The sequence below is a fragment of the Capsicum annuum genome, chromosome 12 (genome assembly GCF_002878395.1).
Source record: "Capsicum annuum cultivar UCD-10X-F1 chromosome 12, UCD10Xv1.1, whole genome shotgun sequence".
Lineage (NCBI taxonomy): Eukaryota > Viridiplantae > Streptophyta > Magnoliopsida > Solanales > Solanaceae > Capsicum > Capsicum annuum.
The window spans coordinates 217,432,171-217,454,547 of NC_061122.1; the positions used below are offsets into that span (position 1 = coordinate 217,432,171).

A 22,377-nucleotide genomic window follows, 5' to 3' on the forward strand; every position below is an offset into this window, starting at 1 on the left:
ATAGCGAATCAAATACCGAACACCCATCCCTAATTTAGGGCCAATTTTTGACATCTTCCCTACAATATTTGACCCTAGAATACTGGTACTTGTCTAATTGGCAAATCCATTGTTGAACTTGTCACCAGGGTCGGATCTAGCTTGAAGTTAGAAGGTTTATCCAAACTTTTTTAATAAAAAATTATATTATTTATATATGATTAAGATTATTCTTGTGTATATATGGTAGACGGCAAATCTCATTCGATTAGTTCATGTGTTTATTTTTTTCTATATTTTAAATCTGTAGTAAAAATTTTGACTCTTCCGTTATTGATCACGTGTCATAATATTTTCATTTATTTTTCAGTATATAAGTTGAGATATTATTGGAGTCACTATCACTCCATTCTCGTCAAATCTCATATGCCATTACAGCTAATTCATCAGTACATTGCCCAGTTGACAGCCCACCAATACTAAAACTGTCGAGGCTCATTTGGGGCAAGGTATAAGGTATTACTCCCTCTCTTTTGACAGATAGATTAAGAAAAAAGCAATAAAGACATAAATTTAACATAATTTTTTATTTTTACCATCCAAAAAGTAAAAGTTGACCTTTAATACTTTTTCAAAAATTAATTAATTATCAAATCATAAGGGTAACTTTGATTTTTTTTTTTTAATTATTCATTTATTTTGAAACACTAATAAATACCCCAATAATTCACTTATTCCGAAATGGAGGAAGTATAATTTTAGAATAAAATAAAAAGTTAAAGAATTATTTTATTTTGTATTTTGTTGAAAGTATCCGTTAGTCTTTGTATATTATTTATCCCATTATTATATTATAATAATAAATAAATTATTAAAATAATTTATTTCAAAATTAATTATTTCGAATTTTTTTTTTTTTAAAAAAAACTCAAGATTTCAGGCAGACAGTCTTTCACTGTATGCAGGCCGTGCTGACACTGACAACAAACACCTACTTTCTCCTTTAATTTGCCTCGGTACTTCCAGCTTCACTCACTCTCAATATTCCCTTTCGCTTTCATTTTACTTCACTATTTGTTTTTACTTTTTCGGTATATTAAATATGAATATCCAATAATATTTGTTCAAAAGTGCTATAGTATTTTTGTTATATAATTGTGGTCGGACCCTTTTTCAATTCTGTGTATAATGAGAGCTTTAATATACCGAACTATCCTTTTTTGAAGGATGATAAAGTAAAATTACTCCTATAATTTATTGTTTCTTATGTCAAGTCAAAAGTAAAGATGAACGAAGTAAGTACGAGTTCCATATATTTTTACTTGTTCAATATACCAAAAATAAATTCAGTCTTGAAAATATACTCTGTTGTCCAATCCTTCCCTGGTCGGACACACAACAGGAGTTTAGTAGACTGAGGTGTTTTTTTTCGCTATTTAAAAATAGATGTTTATTTTTACAGTCTAGTTTAGAAAATCGAGAGTTTAGCTTCTATTTATCTTTAGTATTAACTATAGTCACATCTCAAAGCATTAACTTATTACTCCCTTCGTTTTGAAATAAGTGAATTATTGGGGTATTTATTGATGTTTCAAAATAAGTGAATCATTGAATATTTTTTTCAAATTTACCCTTATGATTTGACAATTAATTAATTTTTGAAAATATATTACACGGTCAGCTTTTTTTTTTGAGGTAAAAATGAAAAGTTGTATTAAATTTATGTATTTAATGCTTTTTCCTTAAACTATGTGCCAAAATTTGTTAATTCATTTATTATGAAACGGAGGAAGTATATTCAAATGGTTGTTCCATAAAATTGTCATTCTAGTTATTGCTTCTCAAGTGTGTGAGAAGTCAATACTGAAGAAGTAAAAACGGACGGAGGAGTGTGTCATAATAGAAAGAGACAAATATAGCCTTTTCTCAACTGAATTTACTGTCAATATAAACCAACTAACTCCAAATCTTGAATTTTTTTTTTTATAAAACCTCTAATAATTTGCTATACAAGGTACTCTTTATATAGTTTTCTTGTTTTCTTGTGTCTAGTGCTTTTCAGTCTTTCTATTTTGGGATCTGGGAAGTTTTAGTTTGGATCAAAATGGAAGGAACTGATCAAGTATTCAACTCATTGGAGCCAGAATTCTCTGCTTCCTCACCAGTTACTCGTCAAAAAGCAGCTGCTGCTAAGCAAATCATTGAGAATCATTACAAGAACTATCTTCAAGGCTTGCAAGATCGCAAAGAAAGGTTATTTTTTAACGTAGTATTGTGAGGATTCATCGTGAATTGACTAGATTTATATAGGGCATGTATGTTGGTAATGTTAATATTCCTTCCGTTTCAGTTTGTTTGTCTGGCTTTGACTTGATACGAAGTTTAAGATTTGTGGTCTTAAATTAAAAGATACGTAGGATGTATTAAAATGTCGTTTAATCTTGTGGTCTTAAACATGTCATGTTGAAAGTTGAAGTTAAAGAGTTGTCAAAAAGGAAAGAGACATTTACTTTAGGTCCTATACTTTTAGGAGTCTTTTAGCCTTATCAAAGATTCGCTAGTATGAAAATATAGAGAATTTGTTGTACTTTTTGTTTTTCTTTGTATTTCGTATAATGTTGACTTTGAAGATTCATATAGCCTAACTTGTTTGGGACTGAGGCTTAGTTGTTGTGTAGATGCAATATGTGTAGTTTGTATATGACTTATAAATTGTTTTCTGTTATGTTTGTGTTTACAGGCGAAGAGCGTTGCAGAGGAAGGCTCAAGAAGCACAAATACCGGATGATGAGCAAGAGAAGATGTTAAGGAATTTGGAGAAGAGGGAGACAGAGTTTATGAGATTGCAGAGGCATAAAGTTGGAATTGATGACTTTGAACTGTTGACTGTCATTGGTAAAGGCGCATTCGGGGAGGTACGTTGCCTTTTTTACAACTCTATATTTTCTATAATACATGTTTTCATGATGCAGATTTACTCAAAAAGATGGTTGGAGCCAATCGTGTTGCTTTAATTAGTATTGTATGAAATGGGGCTGGAATAGAGCAGAATTTAATTAGTTGAAGATTGGGGCATAGTTCATTGGTTGATTGATTTTAGTAGTTTAGTGCTGATGCTTGGATCAACAAATCAGATGCCCCTTTTCACTTGGAGTAACGTAAAACATGTCTTCGTTTTTGTATTTACTGATTATTAAGGCTAAAGTTAGTGCCTTTGCAAGTTAAACGAACATAAGTGGAGTTAGAGTCTGAAATATCTTCATATCGCGTTTCTTTTTATGCCATTTAAGGCTTTCACACTGGCATTGTTGTGAAGAAGCACACATGATCTCCAGCTCGTACTGTCTGTCTCCGTAAATGGTAAATATATGCTTCAAGAACTGACAGATGGGCTTTAAAACTGCATCAACGCCCCTTTTCCCACATGAATAGAGCTTAGGACAGGAATCTCTTTTGTTTTCGCACTTGCTCTAATCTTTATATTTTTGTCCCTTGTAAAGTTTGTGAAGGGGTCCGAACTCGCTGTTATAGTATAAGCTCTATGCTAGACATGATATCCATGCTTGTACTGAATTGCACTTTAACATCTTTAAATTTTACTCTCAGCAAGAGCTCTATTGCCTAGCATGTTGAGAATCAAAATTACACAATATTCACGTGTGGGCGCAATGAAAACAGATTCCAAACGAAGTGATTTCTTACATGATCTGATTTACTAACGCAGGTTAGACTGTGTAGATTTAAAAGTACAGGCGATGTTTTTGCCATGAAGAAGTTGAAGAAATCAGAGATGCTTAGTCGAGGGCAGGTGAAAGTTAATGATATAGCGACATAGTATTCTTATGAAATCCTTATGTAAAACTCAAAATTTCTGATCATCAATACTATGTCTAAATTACACATCCAAGTATGCTGATGTACATAAACTTCATCTGGTTTTTTCAGGTTGAACATGTGAGGTCTGAGAGGAATTTGCTCGTAGAGGTTGATAGTCGATGCATCGTGAAACTCTTCTATTCTTTCCAGGATTCAGACTTCTTATACCTTATTATGGAATATTTACCTGGTGGTGACATTATGACCTTACTCATGAGAGAAGATATTCTTTCTGAAGACGTCGCACGGTTCTATATTGCAGAAAGTATTTTAGCAATTCATTCTATTCATCAGCACAATTATGTGCACAGGTATCTGAACAATGCATCATTTGGCTTTCTGTGCAACATTGCGTGCTACTTGATTGATTCCGTAGAAGTATAACATGTTACTTGTCTGTTGCCATGCTTTTGATGCCATCTTTTTATGCCATTATTATTGTGTGTGTGCGAACATTTGTAGGTTACGACTACAACATTTTAACCTTGCAGTTGATTTAGGATTTATATATTCGGCTTTCAGGGACATTAAACCTGATAACCTTATACTGGACAAAAATGGACATCTAAAGCTTTCTGATTTCGGTTTATGTAAACCACTGGAAACTAAATACTCGTCACTTTTGGAAGATGAGGATCTGACAACTCAGGAGTCCTTAAGTGAGACTGCTGATAGTGATAGAGATCCATGGTTAATGCCAAAAGAACAATTACAACAGTGGAAACGCAACCGCCGTGCCCTGGTATCCTCATTTTAAATTAAGTACTTGAATTCCAAGTTCTTAAATTTGGTTTCGTTGTTAATAGATTATGCCATGATTGATTGTTGAATATAACCAACTTATCAGTGAAACTCATTTGTAGGCGTATTCTACTGTGGGAACTCTTGATTACATGGCACCCGAGGTTTTGTTGAAAAAAGGATATGGAATGGAATGTGATTGGTGGTCACTGGGAGCAATCTTGTACGAAATGCTCGCAGGTTATCCTCCCTTCTGTTCAGAAGATCCAAGGCTAACATGTCGCAAGGTACTTCAATATTCTTTTGTTAATTGTATGATGAAAATAAGATAATTCCTTTCACACACAATGACTCTAGAATGATCTACAAACATGACCGAGACCTAGCTTTTGCGAACAAAGATTTCAAAAATAGTCATGGTTCAGAAATGATTGCTTTCTCATTTCTTTGAGTATCTTTTTGGACAAGAAAAATGAGTTTCAAACTTGTGGTCAGTATCCTGTTAGCGTTTACAAGTATCCCTCATCTTTGTATGATGTGTTATTGTGAAAATATTAAAGTAGATCTTTTGGAATCATAGATTTCTAGTTAAGTCTCTAGAATAGTCTAGCGAAATTTCTAGTATAATCATGTTGAGGAAATATCTAGATATTTAGGTAATTCTAGGTAGAAGAATCTAGAAAGGAATAGTGTAGTCTATTTGATATTTATATTTAGGAAAGATTTAGAGGGTGCTAAATATTTGAGGGAGATATTTGTATGAGAACACTCTAGATTTGTAGTATCTAGAATCATCCCTATATAAGTATAAATAAGGGATGACATTAGACATTTATAACTATCCAGAAAATAGAAAACACTCAAAAAGTTTCAGCTTCTCCTTCTTCACAGCAGTTTTTTTTGTAGCAATTTACAGCTGCATCATTTTCACTGTTTCAGCTTGCTGTTTTCCAATCCCTCTTCCCCTTGTTTTGACAGTTATATTTCTTTTTATGTATCAGATTATCAATTGGAGAGCATGCTTGAAATTCCCGGAAGAACCAAAAGTATCAGATGAGGCTAAGGATTTGATCTGTCGTTTGTTGTGTGATGTTGAATCAAGGTTGGGGACCAGAGGAGTGGAAGAAATAAAGGTAAATAACCGCGAAAGAGATGAATTAATGCCAACTATGCAGACACTGTCTTCAGACAAATAAATATGGAATATGCCCCTTTCTCTTTTTAATTATACTTATTGCTTGTTAATTAACGGATACATTTTTCGTCATCATTTTTTCAAATATTGGGTACAAGTTAGGATGCTGTCACGACACCTCGATTTTGTGATTTTCTTCCTCCTAACTTGTGATGTGTTTCTTAGGCTCATCCTTGGTTCGAAGGAACTAAGTGGGATGCACTTTACGCAATGGAAGCTGCCTACAAACCCATTGTTACAGGACAATTAGACACTCAGAATTTTGAGAAGTTTCCTGAAGTGAGTATTTTTGCTTATGGAAAACATATTACATTAATTTGACTTTCTTGGGAGGATGTAGTAGTTGTAAGTTAATGCTCATAACAATGACGTCAGTTGAAAGTCATCCTTTTGCCTCATGATCCATGAGCCAAATATGAGTAACATTTTCCTCGTTATATATCTCCTTCGCTTTGCTGACATTTCTGTTTTTCTCTGCCTAGTCCAAAAATGATGAAGATACCAGCCATCTTTTCTTTACCTTAGTAACTTCTACATGCAATTCGACTAATTCATTCATCATTTATGAATTTGATTGGTTCAATCATGGCTATCTCCGAGTAGTATCAATAAATATCTCCCTTTCTGCTTCCTATGAATTCATTATTTTGCATCTTCACTTCCAATCCTTCTGTTTTCCACATTGATCCATGTAGTTTGTGTGAGATTTTCCTTAAACAACTTCTTTTTTCATCTACATATGTTAACTTTTTCACTTATAGGTAGAAGGTACACAATCGACAGCACCAAAAGTGGGACCTTGGCGAAAGGTAATGATTATTTGTTTACAATGCATTACTTCACTCCGGCCCCTCAAAGAAAAAAAAACTATAGAAAAGAAAACCCAACGCAAGAATTTAACTACAGTTAAACCTCTCTATAACAACATTGTTTGTCTAGATATTTTTTGGCTTCTATAACAAGATTTTATAGATAACACATAATATAACATAATATGAAAGTCGGTTCCAAATTAAAATTTGGCCGTTATAGTGAAAGGTTGTTATAGAAGATGACTGTTATAAAAAGCTCTAACTGTATAAACATAATTGTCATCATCTAAGTATTTGGGAACTTTATGCTTGTATTAGTGAGACCATATCGGTTACCTGTTGCCCTGATTCTTGAGGAGGACTTAAGTCTCATTTGTTTGCATTAAGATTAAGACGTCTGAAGGTAAATACACATCTGAATATTAGTAACTTATTCATGTTCTTAATTTCAGAGTTTTCATGTTAGTATTTTTTTCTCTTCCAAAGACATGGCTCCTCTTAAGTCTATTCTGGACCGGTTCCTAACATGTCGATTCCAACATGCAGATGTTAACATCAAAAGATGCCAATTTTATTGGATATACTTACAAGAAATCAGACATCCTTAAATCAGCTGGAACTTCAGGTGCCAACTTTTAGAACACAGCTGCTTTGAATAAAGTTCTTTTAAGTTTTGCTGTAAGATATTAGTTAGAATATGTCAAGTTCCTTATGAAACTACCTTAATAAGTGTAAGGAAATAAGGTAACTACTTAATTAGTGTATATTATCCACTTAATTAGTTTATCATAACTTATTGCTGCTTCAGTAGAAATTGTTGTGAATAAGTAATTATCTCTACAATTTACAAGGATTGAAAGACATTGCTTGAACACGTTCTCAAACTTTGTCGATTTTCTCTCCAGACTATTTTCCCATGGATATCAGAGAGTTTAGGTTCATAGAGGTGGCTATGCTAAAAACAAATGAACTCTCATTAAGTTGTATCTTCAACTGTGTTTATCCTATTCTTCACAATTTCTATCTCCACTGCATGTATGTTGTTCTCCTGGTTGCACAAATTGAGAGCACAAACAACATATGGACATCTATGTCTGTTTTGTTTTAGAAAATCCGCGACCTCATACATAGTCAATGATGCAGTATTGGAGATATTTAGTATTAGAATCAGCATCAGATTTGCTCACTTGTCACGAAAAATTTCAAAGGTCTGAAGAAAGTAGGGAAACTGTTCTCATGCTTAGATTTCTAGACACTTTTGTCACTGATGCAAAACTTTTCCACGAGTAACACCGTCTCTATACTGTCAATATACTAGTTTTAAAGGCCTTTCTTCATCATGCAGGGATAGACGCGAGTTCAAATAGATCAAAGCCTCCTCCATCGTTAGTATCATTATTTGGTAAGTTAACTTTCTCAATGTAATATGACATGTAGTTGTTGCAATTTGAATCATGAGATGAATGCTGCTTAACCACACTGTTAGTCGTGTTCTATGCTGATGCTTCGTGTTCTTTTTTTAACCACAGGCCGCGTAGACTTGCAAGACACAATAAAGGAGGACAACCAAAAGAGGAACAGCTGAACTTGGAGTCCCCTTTGCATGTCTTTTAGTTCCTACAGAGGACAAGAAGCACAAATTGTTTGTGTATATAAGGGGGAATAAACAGTCAGAATTAAATTTCTCAATTTTTTTGAGTGCCATTTTTATTCTCTCTGGCCTTCACCATGTAATATGGTAAATGTACAGGAAAACATATACATGGCTCAATTCAATCAAATAGCATTTATGGGAAATTAACAGTTTTGCTTCAAATACTTTGGTTAATGTGATGTTTGAATTTACTTGTAGAATTGCAAAATGTCATTGCACCTAGAGGTGGTTATAGGTGTTAGAAAAGAAGTGAATACTATCTCAGAAGGACTCATCCTTTACTGGTCTTTTGTAAAGAGCTACTAAAAGGGATTGGGCTCGCGCACATGAGAAATAGACTGTAGGCAAAACTGGCGAGATTTGCCCCCACCCCTTGTGCGCGAGATACAACTGCCATTGGTTTATATTAAAAGAGCTTGTTGAATCTTTATCGACACACCTCAAACTTTGAAGAGCATGTTTGATATACTTCAAGCTTTGAAGAATTTCTGTGATTTTTCCCACAATAGGTACATGGAAATATACATTATAGTGTGTTTTGGGGTATCAGCTTTCTTCCAGTTAATAAATAGTGAGACTTTTTGCAATTCAGATGTGGTAAAATTTGTCTGTAATCCATCAGTGACGAATATCTGAATTAATCCACCATTGGTATTTTTGTATGGTAGTGTAGTTACTGAGGTCCCTAAGTTGATCAAACTCATGAGCGGAACGACCAGAAAAAGATTAGAAAGCCGTATGAGAGGTGGTAAACATCTTGGGTGGGGGGGGGGGGGGGGGGGGGGGGGGGGCAAGAGAATCAGCTTACTCCGATCAGTGGGGGAGTCTTGGGCCATCTTATTATTATTTGCAGATGCTGCAATGTTCATAATGTAATGGCCATCTAGTGAAGCAAAGAAACCTTATATAACAACTTATATACAGATCGATCTTTTCATACATTTCTGGACTGTATTGCTCGAACTCTTCAAAAGTACCTCCCAGTGCATATTGAATCCTCCTTAAGTAGTGCAATTTTATTGTTCTGGCACGGGTGTGACAACATTTTTGAGAGTCGGAGCAACATAGTTTCTTGATGTAAAACTATTGGAGGACCTCTAGATTATGTTTATTTGAGGCAAATAATAGACATGGCATATATTACACAGAATGGTATAATATGGTTCCAACATGAAGACTAAATGTCAGGGGATAAAATGATTTTCAAATCACAGAAAGTTAAAAGTTCAGCTTAAATACATTATATTGCAAAGGAATCTTCTGCACAATTGACTCCATTCATTACAACAAACAATCAGGACTATATGCAAAAAAAAAAAAATGGATGATATTATTACAAACAGGTAAACATATTAGGATAATAAAGAACTTAGAACTCGGACTATGAGACGATTAGCATTGAAACATATGCCAAGTGATAGCAAAACTTGATGTGTTGCACTATATAACCCATAGGAACAAACACAAGGAAACTCATATCTTCAGGAGGCCAAACTTTTGAATTTGCTGCTAGCTTTTTGCAGAACTAAGAGGAGTAAACATTTGAAGCCGCCAAAAACTTTAATACGCAAAGGCTTATTGAAAGAGCCAAACCTATGACAAACTTATTGCCCTCTAGAATCTGCCATCCAGAAAGTGAGAATTATTTTAGTACTGTACATAAAAATACCTTATTATATACATAAATATTCTACAAGAATTTACCCGCCTCAAACCAAGAAAAATGGAGCAGAGATCATCATCTTGCCTTGGCCTGTGCTTTCTTTCTGCCCAGAAACATTAAGATGCGCGGAAACAAGGACTTCTTCTTTTTCTTTGGCACCTTCACTTCTGGAGATGAATCGGTTTCACTGTTTCTTGTTTGGACATTTTCTTTTGGACTTGAGGTTTGATGAGGTACTGCAGCCTCTGGTGCATGTTCAGAAGCTTTTGATTCTTTATTCTCCTCGAAACTCTTTCTTGCGCTTGTTTTCTTTAAATCAGATTTCCGTCTTTTCTCATGCTCCGCTCTCCATTTCCTCAGCTCTTGTTCTGCTGCCAATTTTCCTTCTTTGGCTTTCTCGGCCTTTTGTAGTGCCAATTCCAGTGCTTCCTTCCTTTCAGTCAGTGCAAGATTGACCTCCTCGAGCCTGTTTAGACTATTCAATTCTGATTCTTTGGCTACTTCTATTTGGGACATAGCTGTAGTCACCCTCATGTTAGCTTGTTTCTCTGCCTCATGGGCCTGCTTGCTGAGTTCGTAATACTCCTCCAAAGAAAGTGTTACTCCAGTTGTCTCATCCATAGTGCTTTGGGTTGATTCACTCTCTTGTAGAGCACTGATAGACGCTATGGCCAACTTCTCTGAAGCTTTGGCAGCCTCCATCTCTTTTTTGGCTGCAAACAGTCTACTTTCCGCGGTGCTAGCTGCTGCCTTTGCTTGCTCTGCCTCTTCCTTTGCCTTCCTCAGCTCTTCACGAGCCGTTTGAGCAAGTGACTTTGCATGGTCGGCTTCTTGCGCTGCCTCTTGCAGTTGCTTCGGCAGATCTACCATCTTTTCTCTTGCTTCTTTTTCCTTTGTCTTCAAAACGGAAATCTCTGACTTTGTCCTGGTCAACTCAGCTTCAAGAGATGCAACAGCAATTGCTGCCATTCCTTCTCTCTGTTGTATAGAAGCTAGTTCTGATTTTTCCTTTTCCAGTTCTTCCTTCAATGCAATTGCTGCTACTTTCAAGCATTCTACTTCAGCTGTTGCTTTCTCAATGTTGAGCTTTACTCCTTCGAGTTCCCTCTTAGCTGACGCCACCGCTGCTTGTATCTCATGATGATTTCGTTTCTCTGGCTCTAATAGCTCGCCTTTCGAGTTCTCTTCTTCATCAGCCTCCTGTTTCAACTTTGATTCCATGTAAGCTGCTAACTCATTGTTGAGATCTTGTAACAAAGATGAAGCAGTATCTAATTTTGCCTTATGATCCTTTGCAGACAGAATTTGCTGGTTTAGCCTCTCAAGCTCCTCTTCTGCCTCCTTCAGTTCCTTCTCCCAGTTTAGAGTATCTTGCTCTCTTGCCATAGCTGCTCCAACTCGGTGTTCCTCGGCCTCCAGATGTGCAGAGTGTGCAGCCTCCAAAGACTCCTTTGAAGTAATGAGCTCAACAGTCAAATCCTCCACTGTCTTCTCAGCATCGTTAGATACAGATACAGCTTCTTCTGCATTTTTCACGGCAACATCTTTTTCGGACGCCAATAAATGATAATCATTACGGAGAACTTCTAATTCAGAATTTACAGATTGCAGCTCTGAAACTGCAGCTTCAAGTCTGGCTCTGGCAACCTCAAGCTGTGCTTTGGCTGCAATACTAGCGTCATCAGCAATCCCCCGCTCCATCTCTTCTACCCTGAGCTTGGCAAGTTCTGCATCCTGTCTTGCTTGTTGCTCTTCCGTTTGTGCTCTCTCTAGGTTGAGCTTCAACTCTTCTATGAGTCTCTTAGTGCTATCTAGTTCTTTCAGGACTAGCACTTTTGCATCTTCTGCATCCTGACACTTTTTCTTATACAACGGGATCTCCTCCTGCACTTTTGCTAGTTCTTGCTCGATAACATTCCGTCTCTGCACAAACAAAGAAGAAAAAAAAATGTGAACTTTTAAAGTCAAGAAAATAACGTGAAATAGTCTGTTTGGCCAAGCTTCTGAGAAGAAAAAGTGCTTATTTTAGAAAGTATACCTCCACTGTCTGTTGTCTATGAGCCTTCCAATCGACAATCCCTCCAAACTTTGAAACTGCCTGTTTCACAGATTGGATTGGTGCTGCTGTGTCGATATTAACTCTGTTTACATCAAAGTTCTCAGGATGCTTAGACTGAGCAGCGGTTCCTGCGATCTTGACTCTGAGCGGGGACGCCTTGGTTAGGTGCTGATCGATGTTATCCATTGACTTTGCACGACTCTTATTTTTAGGTTTAATCACTTGGACGGGGGAAGTGAAAGATGAATCATCAGCACTTCGGGTACTACTAGGAGAATTATTAATTGATTTTTCACCTGAATGATTAGATTGAATATGTTCAGAAGAATCTTTTGTTTCTTCCTCTTTTAGGGCCAATGTGTCAGTTTTTGGAACATCACAAGTACTATGTTGTTGGTTGTGAACACTACCATTAAAACCATTTATTTTTTCATTTGATAGGGATGATGGACTGGTTTCGGATAGAGCTGCTGTGTTTCCATCGACAGGACTAGAAGACAGTTGGGAACCTCCGGTTTCAGAACTACCACTTGCTTTATCAGAATTAACGGGAGAGGCTGAAACCGAAGCTCCTGTTGGATGAGTCTCGCTCTTTTCCAGCAACAAGCTTTGAGAATCCTCTCCTACATGTTCAGAGGAGTTTGCATTTTCATTCGCGTGTTGGCTGGTTTGAGTTGAACTAAGTGATTGATCCTCATTTGGAAAGGAGTCTGCAGCATTTTGCTTCAGGTCTTTCGCATCTTCCATTGCCAGTTAAGAGCCAAGGATAACTGAGTGGAGACCTAGAAACAAATTAAACATAGGAAAAAGTTAGGAGATATATAACCTCTTTAACAAACACCAGCAAACTTCCATCACGAAGTGAACCATGGAACTTGATATATTAAATGGTTTTCCTTTAACACTAACTGGAGAAACGCAAAGCAAATGCTGATGTAGATCCATCCATTTTGCAACAATATAGAATTGCATAGCTCATAAGTGAAGAAAGAGGTCCAATGTACAGAAGGCGTTTAGTGAATATCTAAGGACCCAGAGATGAGGGAATGCACAGTAACAAACACAATGCGTCATTTTTCTGCAGACGACACTAGCTCATTTATTTGAAAGTATTTATGCTCATATGCGCCGTTCTTTAAATTGAAGTCTGTCTTTGCTAGAATAGCAAGGGGAACGTGATTAGAAACTAAACTACTACCTCCTTTCCCAATTGAACGTCATGATTTCTAATTTCTACCTTGTGATTTTTTGGCAACGTGATTTCTCTCTGTGCTTTTCCTAAATGGGATACCTCACTAATTATCATATAATTAAACTCCAACACGTCTCATTTTACATTCCCAAATATCAAGATAAACCAAAATGATTGTGTCCCATAAGGTATACAGCTGCAGTAACAATCTTAAAGTATCTGAGTGTTACAAAAGGTAACATATCAATTATGAGCAACATATAATCATAATAGAGATGAGCGATCGATCACAAAAAGAAAAGCACAGAAATTAAACGTGCATCAAGTGGTAAGTTCTTTTATTTTCTAGCATATAGTTCTACCACCTCAAAAGGTTAGACACGATTCATGTGAGGATTAGCTGCTTAGCGGATTAATAGCTAGAAGATAATCCCTTAGAGAAATAAAAGAATCTTGGGTCTGCCTATAGGGAGCACTTTCCCCTTCAACGGGCTCATACACGACATGAATCTGGATTAGTTGAGCCAATGAATTCCGGATATAAGATGGTTATACCAAAAAAGAATCTTGAAATTTCCCAAGAGGGTGACACTCAGATCCTAACAGATAAGCTAGATAGGAAGTTTCAAACCTTCAACTACACTAAACATAAAGAAACAGACTCTGTTACATTTACCTGTGAAATACAATGTAGCGACAGCAAAGAGAACTAATCATAAAGCAAGCTCTGAGAAGCTGAGGGCTAACAGTATGCACTTCAAATGTGCAGTTATCTTGCTTGCAGTCATCGAATAAAAGCTAGTTCACATGCAAAAGCATCACGACATCTACTTTTGTTAGTGACACTGATACCAACTTAAACACTCCCTATAAGTGGCGCTGCCTGTAGCTAGCATCATCAAAGAAAGAAAATAATGGCAGTTTAGGCAAAAAAATAAAAAAGAAACTACTTAAACACTCCCTATAAGTGGCGCTGCCTGTAGCTAGCATCATCAAAGAAAGAAAATAATGGCAGTTTTGTCAAAACAAACAAAAAAGAAATTATCAGAAGTTGAAAATATATAGAGAAAAACAGTTTAGAATTGATTGTTCAATGCCCAACTAGATTAAGTTCAACCAGAGTGTCAATGATCACATCCAAACGCCCACTTTTCAATCACTAATTAGCCATTTTAGCAGTTGATAGTCACATTTCAGATTAACAAGAATATTTGCTTAGAACACCTGAATTATGCTAGGCCTAGCACACCCTCCATAGTAAATAGAAACTGAAAACAATACACTAGCTCACAAACGGGGGATTGTCCAAGTTCATATGAACAAATCACCAGCCCATTCTCCAACCAACTCTAACACCCCCTACATGCCCAGGTCTAACTGGAAATGGCAATAGACCTGGTTCTGATACCATATATAGATATGCACTTGCGCCTAACTCAAATCCACAAGTCAACTCCCGAGGAAGGATTGCCCAAGTACATCTAAACAAATACGAGACTCTTAACACTAAGCAAGTTGACCAAGCTTCCTACAAATATGTCAAAAGGTACCTTCGCTGGAAAATTACATTGTGTATGTATATCGGTAAAATATGCTATATGTTGAATCCCCTAATTTTCTCGTGTGTTTACTTCATTGTATTTTGACCCCCCTCGAAGAAAATCTTTGTTCATCCGTAGCCAATAATCATAAATGAGCAAGCTTATAAAATTAAACTATGCTTAAAACAAGATTAGCCATATAAGATTACAAAAAAACTCAGAGACTCATCCTAGGCCAAAATTACATATAATCTTATGTAATTAATCAAAGATTGCAACTTCTTTTTCTTTAGATTTTGGCATATTGGACATATCTACCATAAAACATTAATTTCAATAATATACACGAAATACAATCTTATCTTAATTAAGGATTAACAAATAATTTACATATTTAAATATCATCTGATAAACATGAAAAAATATTTCAAAAAGAAAAAGAAAAGAAACTAACATACAAAAAGAAAAGAAACTAACATACCAGGAATAACCCAGAAGCTATTAATGATCTTTCTTTCTGTGTATGAAAATATTCCCCAAAAAGGGAAATAAAAGAAATATTCTTATTAAATATATGGTCCAAATATCACTGCAAAACAAAAAGAAAAAAAGTCAATTATTTGGATCAACAAATGTTCATAAAGGAAAGAATAAAAAAGCAACAATAATTGAGAGAGGAGACAAAATCAAAAAGCTAAATAATTCTTTTCATATGTTATTGGTGGAAGGTCGCAAATATTTTGTGAATTTAATCAAGATACACAAAAGCTAACCTGCACAATACAGTTATAATGAAAGTAATAACGATCGAGAGAGGAGACAAAAATAATATATTTGTCATTTCTAAACTTGATAGACAAAGTTACGTGATATATTATTGGTGAGACATAATAGATATCTCGTGAATCGAGATATGTAAAAATTGACTCGACACCATGATTATAAGAAAAACAATAAAAATTGAGAGTGGAGCCTACCTATATATAAATTTACAAAAATTTGTTGATAAAAGATCGAGATAAATTTGTATGAATAAATCAAATAAAGATTTATATGAAAAAGAAGAAGAAAAAAGCGAGTTTATTAGCTCACTTTTGTCTTCTTTCTTTCTCTATATTTTTGTCTGTATTTTTTTTTTTCAGTTTTCTCTATCTTTTTTCTTCTGTGTATTTTTTATTTTTTGAATAGAAATATAAAGAAAAACTAAAAGATTTGGTAGTATTTGAATTTCTGTTTCGATTTTTTTTTTTTTTAAGAATTGTTAACCGTTGACAGTTAGACAAGTACGAGTGGCTGGCAAAATTACAGTTGACTGACCAAACATTTTCCCTCCGTTCACTTTTATTTATCCAATATTTAAATTCAAAAAATAACATTAATTAGGTATTTGCGAAAATACTTTTCAAGACCTAACAATAAATATTAATTAATAAGAGTAATATAATAAAATAATTGTGTCAATTATTAGCTTAATGAACGCGTCAAATTCAAATGTGATAAGCAAAAATGAACAGATAAATATGTAGGAGTAACTTGAAATCTTTTAATTAAAATAAAAACGTAATGGCATTTTCCATTAACTCCATATATGATTTTGTGATTTTTGGAGGATAGAGAAGGAATGTACCTGAAGAAAAATGAACGGTCAAACTGTAGTATGATTATTTTGAATGACTGTAATTTTGTGGTTATTATTATTTGATTAACATTTCTTACTTCTAGATGATTTTCATATTCAATTTGTTTATCTCTTTTCTTATCAATTTTTCATTCTTCTTATTGTGAAATTACTCTCAATGTTTGGTTCTTTTTAGGTATATGTATAAATTTTGCAGTGTATTTCACTAATATTAATCAAATAATTGTATTTTATAGTACGATACATCATGAATCACTCATTGTTCATCCAACATCCATTGACACATATGGGTGGACATTCGGTATTCGATTCGATATTTTTAAATTTTGGGTTCAGTAATTCGGTAATTGGTGTTTGAGAGTAGATATCATATACCATACTTTTAAATATCGGTTCAATAATTCGGTAATCGGTAAATTAAATTTGGTTCGGTATGGTATTTGGTAATACCAAATTAAAGTTGAAGATGTGCAAACTACGTTTAAACTTCAAAAAGTATATTTAATAAAAACATATCTAGTATTTTTTTGTGCTTTTTATGAATATATTATCAAGGTTCAAGAGATTCTTTGGTATGACTAATACTATTGTCTATTGGGTTAGTTAGACATGTCGTATTTTATATATATCTATATATATACATATATTCGGTAAATATCAAATACCAAGCGGTATTAATATCTTGCACTAAACCCAATCCCGAATACCAAACTATTGAAATTTTACTCCCAAATACCATATCAAATACCGAATTACCGAATACCAATTATCAATTTTTTCAATTTGGTTCAATAGTTCAATTTTTGATATTTTATGTCCAGCCCTATTGACACGTACAAATACATATGGGGTACGAAGTTTCTTTAAATTATAGAAAATAACAAGTAACAAATTAATAGAATGATAAAGAATTATGGTATTATCAATGGAAGGAAGTTAATTAATACTCGATTTAAACCATCACTTCATTAGGATTTAGACATTTTCAACTAATAGCTAAACATGTGACAACTTATTGAAAGAGAAAATTGCACTAATTATATAGCTTTTGTACTGTCACTAAATATAAGATAAATTCATTATTCGTATGTATCAAACACACTTTATCTAACTAGTTCATCAAATTATAGAAAAAAAGAGAAAATTAGAGGAATGATTTATAAGTTAGGTAGCATTCTTTATTACCGTTACGAAAGTTTCCAAAGGAAAAAAGGTTTTGATGCTTGACTGAATGAACCAAATTCAGATCTTGCTTTTGACATTCCCGCTATTGATGGGTAAGGCAACGGGATTTGGTCCTGCTATTTGGAGGTTTGAGAAAGCGGCCCGAATTTCATAATCTATACCAACTAGTATTATATAGAAAAAATAATTTATTTGAAGAAGCTGATTAATTAATTAATCAAGCAAACTTTCTTGGATCAGTAACATTAATCTTCCCATGCTCATCTTTTAATCCAATTTTTTGAGCATTTTCCCTCATCCATTCCAACACCATTTTCCTCTATCTTGACAACCCACAAAATTTTTGCAAGCCCTCATCCATGGTATCATGAAATTTCCACCACCTAGCTCCTATGTGCATCGTCGTTCGCAAATGCATGCTTTTCAAGAACGTCCCAATTACAATCGTAGTCCCTGTAACACATCCATGACTTTAATCCCAGATAATGTATAGCGTAGAATTTTGGAGGATCTGCTACATACCAATGTGTCCCATTTGAACTTGTTGACCAAAAATCCTTTAAGAAATTAACCCTTCTTGGCAACCTATGCCACCATACAAATACTTCATTGAGAAAACCTTGCACGATATAATTTCTTTTGTACGTTGCATGAACATATCGAATGTGCAATTTGATGGCTCGATCACCATTAGTCCTGAATTGAAAATTGACTTGCTATTACCTGTCGTGGCAAATTCAAAATTTAAAGTCAGTAAACTCATATCTAATTCGAGCTAGATATATATAGTAGGTTTTCTTGAATTTATTGTGTCAGTCTAGCTAGTTGACAATATTGGTTCATGAAAACTTGATCTACCCAATTTTGGACGTGTTAATAACTAATCCATTCATAAATTCAACATATATATTTTGACCGTACTAATTCTGCAATCGCTAAAAGTTGGGTTGATAATCCATGAAAAACCTTGTCAAAATATTTTCAATTTTTTTTTTTTTTTTTTGGGTTTGATATGTTATATGTAGCCATAAGAAAGAAGTATAATTTTTTGGTTAGATAATAAAACAAATTATAAGACGACAAACAAATAAGTTATATAAAATTTGGTAATTCAACCGGTTATGTTATGACTCATTGTTTATTCCATTTTTGACCCACCCCATTTTGGAGAAGATACCTACAGACACATTTATTTGTTCATTTATTTTTAACCGTCTAAATTCAGCCTAACCTATTAGATAATAGACACCCATATCAAATTCAAGATTTATGTTAAATGAGTTCTTCTAATTACATCCGCATATATATAAATTGTAATTCAAGCTAGACACAATAAGTTCTAGATCCGCTACTACTTACCCGTAGCCGATATGTGGGGCAAACGGAAGAGAAAATCGATGTTACGAAAATGATCTGGTCATAGTCCGTGAGTTGCCATAACCTTAACTTGCTATAATTGTACTCATTATACGTATTCATCTTAGCTCTAGGGTTTCGAGTCCTCTTGATGAACCGGAGTTTCCAACCCGCTCTTGCTAGGGCCTTGCCTTTAGGGGCGGAGATACTCGTGTCCAAAAGGAGAATCAGGTCATGTTTAGTTCCCATCTTGACAAGACTTTGAGCTAGAGTAAGTGCATCACATGCATAGTCTTCGGAGGAGTGAAGAACCGTTGCGTAGGCTTTTCGGTTTGTTGTTGATGTGATGGTTTTAATGTGAGAAGAAACATCGTAGGCCTCGTTCATTTCTGGAATAGAAGTATGGCAATATTTTAGAACCTTGAGTATTAGCAATAAGAAGAAGTATGGAAAGAGTTAATTAATTCTATAACCAATAGTAGCTAGATAAGACAATCACTAAAAGGTAATTAAATCTGTATAGGAATAATAACTTTGTCTGTGTAAATTTGTTCACATTGTCGGTCTCAAATCAGGATTAAGGAGGAGAATTACCGAAGGTCAGCTGAAAACAATCACTCTAACCACAAGCCCCACCGGTGAAATTATGCTTGTAGACACGTAATTTTGTTCAACCTTTTTACCTTATCCTATCGTGTATCCTCAACCATGTAATTATTCCTCCATAAAATGACAAAAATAACAACCCCTAACAATTTTTATCTTATCCTAACAAATTCTATCCCATCCTAACCACCCCTACCCCACCTCACCACTACCCTACCCAACCCCCCTACGCCTTTACACATTTTTGGACACCAAAACAGAATTGGGTACTTTTTGCATTGGGAGAATTATATACACTGCACATAGAAAGAAACCTTCAAAAAAGGACAAAAAGGGAGGGGCCCACTTGAGATATTCCATTTTTCCAAATTCATATAGGGAATAATAGACCAGTATATGGGATTCTCTCAACAATATACAGAGAACACAATACACTCTCACAAGATTTTTTTTCACTAACCTCACGCCATAGACATACACATAGGCCTCTCACAATCTCAATTCCCACTCACCTCATCATATACATTAACAATATATACATCACACAGATCCCTCATCACTTAGGTAATATACATCCACATCACACACAGAGAGAAGAGAGATTGAGAGTAAGAGGTCAAGGAGAGAACAGACCGGAGAAAACATCAAAACAGAAGAGAAAAACTCGAAAAATGGAGTAGAAATGGGAAGGGAATAATCTGACAATGAGCAGTTTCTGATTGGGTCTGGCCGAAAATTTCAAGTTTTGCCGAAAAATACAAAAAGCTGGTTCGTTTGGTATTCGTTGTTGGTTCGGGGATTTAGATTTCAGTTCATCTTAACTCGTTCGTTGAGTTCAGTTTTGGGTTTCAATTCCTCAATACTGAGTTGGATCTTGATCGCATTGAGGTTCCTTGTTCGAGGTTTTCGGTTTTGGATTTCTCTATTATCAACGAAAACGAGTTCTATTGAGGTCCACTCCTTTAACTCGCTCTCTTTTTCTTTATTTTGGTTGTTTAAATTGACTATGACTATGTGTTTGTCTATTCTGATTGTTGGATGTTTGCTGATGTTATTGATGTTATGATCATGTGCTTGGTGATATGATTTCAAGGGTTTGAGGAACAAATTTGTTAGTTTTAATTGTGCTATTGATAGGAAAGAATTTGGGGCGCGAATTGACAAATTGCTAAAATGGATTAGGATTAATTTTGATTTATTGTTGTTTTGATTCATTGACGCCATCGATCGGGATAGTGCCATGATAGGTCGAGTTGGGTAGGCAAAAGGTAGGTTGGGTAGGCAAAGTTTACTGTGATTTGTTGAACGTGTGAATATTTATTGAATGGTTCTTTCTATTTTATCGCATTAAAAATGTATTCATTTGGCCGGGGAATGCCCCGAGAGATTTGTATTGATTTATCCGAGGAATACCCCGAAGTATCATGTACTTGAAGACGGCGCACGATCAAGGCCCGGAACATCAGGTGGAGAAAGTAATGGACGGCGCACGATCAAGGCCCGGAACATCAGGTGGAGAAAGTAATGGAGCATAGTTATGATTAGTTTAGAACAAGACAGGTTTATATTTTCGCATTTTTTATTTTTTCGGGATTATATAAGTGGACTGGACTTTAAATTTTGGATTGTTTTGTCTTGTTTGTTTGATCGATTGTTTTTGCTTGTTTTGTGTGGTTTATTTATTCGTAGTGTAAAAATAGTCGATACACTCCACCAAGCGACCGTGGTCAAACCACGGGATCGAGGGGTGCCTAACACCTTCCCCTCGGTCAACAGAATTCCTTAACTGGAATCTCTGTTCACAAACCAGTTTCAAGAGTCAAATCATTTTTTGAAAAGGATTTTCCAAAGGTGACTTGGCACATCTGATTCATGCCAAGTGGCGACTCTGAGTTTTGAATGTAAAAGTCCTTTTCGAAACAAATCTTCACTTTTGTCACTTTAATAATAAAAACCCTTTCAAACCTTAAAACCGAATCTTTTGGATGTTGAAAAAGGGGTGTGACAGCTCTGGTGACTCTGCTGGGGAACTTGTTCAGAATTCAAGCTTATTTTGGAGTCGTATCTGCTTTGTTTGGCACTATAGGTGTATAAACATTTTTTTGTGTTGTTTTGTGTTATTGTTTTATCATTATGGAATGTTTCGTGCTCTTTGTGTACAGTATTTATCCTATGTGTTACCGCTTTTATATCTGGCATCATGTGTCTACCCCCTGGCCTTCTTTCTGCAACAAGTACGTAGTACACGTGTTGTACACAACCTCTAGTTGAGTCACCCTTAGTTTAGGGGGGAGCCGTCGGTGTTATGGAGTAGGTGGAAAGCTGTCGCAGTCACTATCGACCATACGCTCCCCCGAACAACCTTGTTAGTGAACCCCAACGTAGGTCAGCCTTTAGGTCATACTTATGTGCATCATATTGAGACCTAGTGGGGCTCACTTGGTCCTTTGTAGGAAACTCACCTCTAAAGCATCCCTACGTGCTAAATGTTGCATCTTTGAGGATAACGTGGTCATTTGACGGACTGATTTGGGAAAAACATGTGTTAGAAGTAAAGTGTGTGGGTAATGAAAAAAAAAGAAAAAAAAAGAGAGTTTCGTAGTTTTTAGAGTTTGTTATGGCTTTTATTTTTCACAATTCCAAAATTCAAAAGGACTTTTTTACCTTTCGCACTCATTTTCTCAAAAACATCAAAAATATTTTCCTTTGTCTCGTTTAGCATGCATTCACAATTCGAAAACTTCAAAAACATTTTTTCATTCATAGGATGTGTTTATAAAAGAAAAATGCAAAAAAAAAGATCTTAGATATTTTTTACATTTCGTATAACGAAAAGACCAAAAAGATTTTTCTTTCATAGTTGTTGATGTCATTTTTCT

At 35.1% G+C, this 22,377-nt stretch overlaps 2 protein-coding genes, 1 long non-coding RNA gene and 1 pseudogene across 9 annotated transcripts; 2 read left to right on the forward strand and 2 right to left on the reverse strand.

Moving 5' to 3' along the window:
* Positions 1 to 1,906: 1,906 nt before the first annotated feature.
* Positions 1,907 to 8,400, forward strand: LOC107851761 (serine/threonine-protein kinase 38-like). Its single transcript, XM_016696839.2, has 12 exons — positions 1,907 to 2,232; positions 2,720 to 2,894; positions 3,704 to 3,787; positions 3,925 to 4,166; positions 4,378 to 4,597; positions 4,719 to 4,883; positions 5,598 to 5,729; positions 5,957 to 6,070; positions 6,553 to 6,600; positions 7,150 to 7,228; positions 7,949 to 8,005; positions 8,133 to 8,400. The coding sequence occupies exons 1-12, from the start codon at positions 2,084 to 2,086 to the stop codon at positions 8,186 to 8,188; spliced, it is 1,521 nt and encodes a 506-aa protein (XP_016552325.2). The 5' UTR covers positions 1,907 to 2,083; the 3' UTR covers positions 8,189 to 8,400.
* A 1,082-nt stretch (positions 8,401 to 9,482) lies between these two features.
* LOC107850622 (protein WEAK CHLOROPLAST MOVEMENT UNDER BLUE LIGHT 1) lies at positions 9,483 to 15,931 on the reverse strand. Of its 7 annotated transcripts, none has more exons than XM_016695280.2 (6): positions 15,690 to 15,931; positions 15,194 to 15,301; positions 13,848 to 14,060; positions 11,959 to 12,761; positions 10,005 to 11,843; positions 9,483 to 9,878 (listed from the first exon to the last, which is right to left on the reverse strand). In XM_016695280.2, exons 4-6 carry the CDS (start codon positions 12,724 to 12,726, stop codon positions 9,783 to 9,785), a joined length of 2,703 nt encoding a protein of 900 aa, XP_016550766.2. In that variant the 5' UTR covers positions 12,727 to 12,761; positions 13,848 to 14,060; positions 15,194 to 15,301; positions 15,690 to 15,931; the 3' UTR covers positions 9,483 to 9,782. The 7 variants fall into 7 exon arrangements, with proteins under 7 accessions (XP_016550766.2, XP_047257091.1, XP_047257090.1 ...); XM_047401135.1 differs by having other exon boundaries at positions 13,848 to 14,154; positions 15,690 to 15,902; XM_047401134.1 differs by lacking the exon at positions 15,690 to 15,931 and adding an exon at positions 15,486 to 15,552.
* Positions 15,932 to 17,544: 1,613 nt separating this feature from the next.
* Positions 17,545 to 19,342, reverse strand: LOC124889435 (annotated as a pseudogene).
* Positions 19,343 to 19,787: 445 nt separating this feature from the next.
* Positions 19,788 to 21,165, forward strand: LOC124889436. Its single transcript, XR_007048418.1, has 2 exons — positions 19,788 to 20,964; positions 21,011 to 21,165. It is a non-coding gene; the product is annotated as an uncharacterized LOC124889436 (long non-coding RNA).
* The last annotated feature ends 1,212 nt before the right edge of the window (positions 21,166 to 22,377 follow it).

What these genes read in the sequence shown, in the direction of transcription:
- LOC107850622 (XM_016695280.2), bottom strand. Translation starts at nt 12,726, where the DNA reads ATGGAAGATGCGAAAGACCTGAAGCAAAATGCTGCAGACTCCTTTCCA. An exon ending in ATAGACAACAGACAGTGGAG is followed by an intron (nt 11,844 to 11,958) that starts GTATACTTTCTA and finishes TTGTTTGTGCAG; the next exon opens with AGACGGAATGTTATCGAGCA. An exon ending in GAAAGAAAGCACAGGCCAAG is followed by an intron (nt 9,879 to 10,004) that starts GCAAGATGATGA and finishes TCTGGATGGCAG; the next exon opens with ATTCTAGAGGGCAATAAGTT.
- LOC107851761 (XM_016696839.2), top strand. Translation starts at nt 2,084, where the DNA reads ATGGAAGGAACTGATCAAGTATTCAACTCATTGGAGCCAGAATTCTCT. An exon ending in TTGCAAGATCGCAAAGAAAG is followed by an intron (nt 2,233 to 2,719) that starts GTTATTTTTTAA and finishes TTGTGTTTACAG; the next exon opens with GCGAAGAGCGTTGCAGAGGA. An exon ending in ATTTTGAGAAGTTTCCTGAA is followed by an intron (nt 6,071 to 6,552) that starts GTGAGTATTTTT and finishes TTTCACTTATAG; the next exon opens with GTAGAAGGTACACAATCGAC.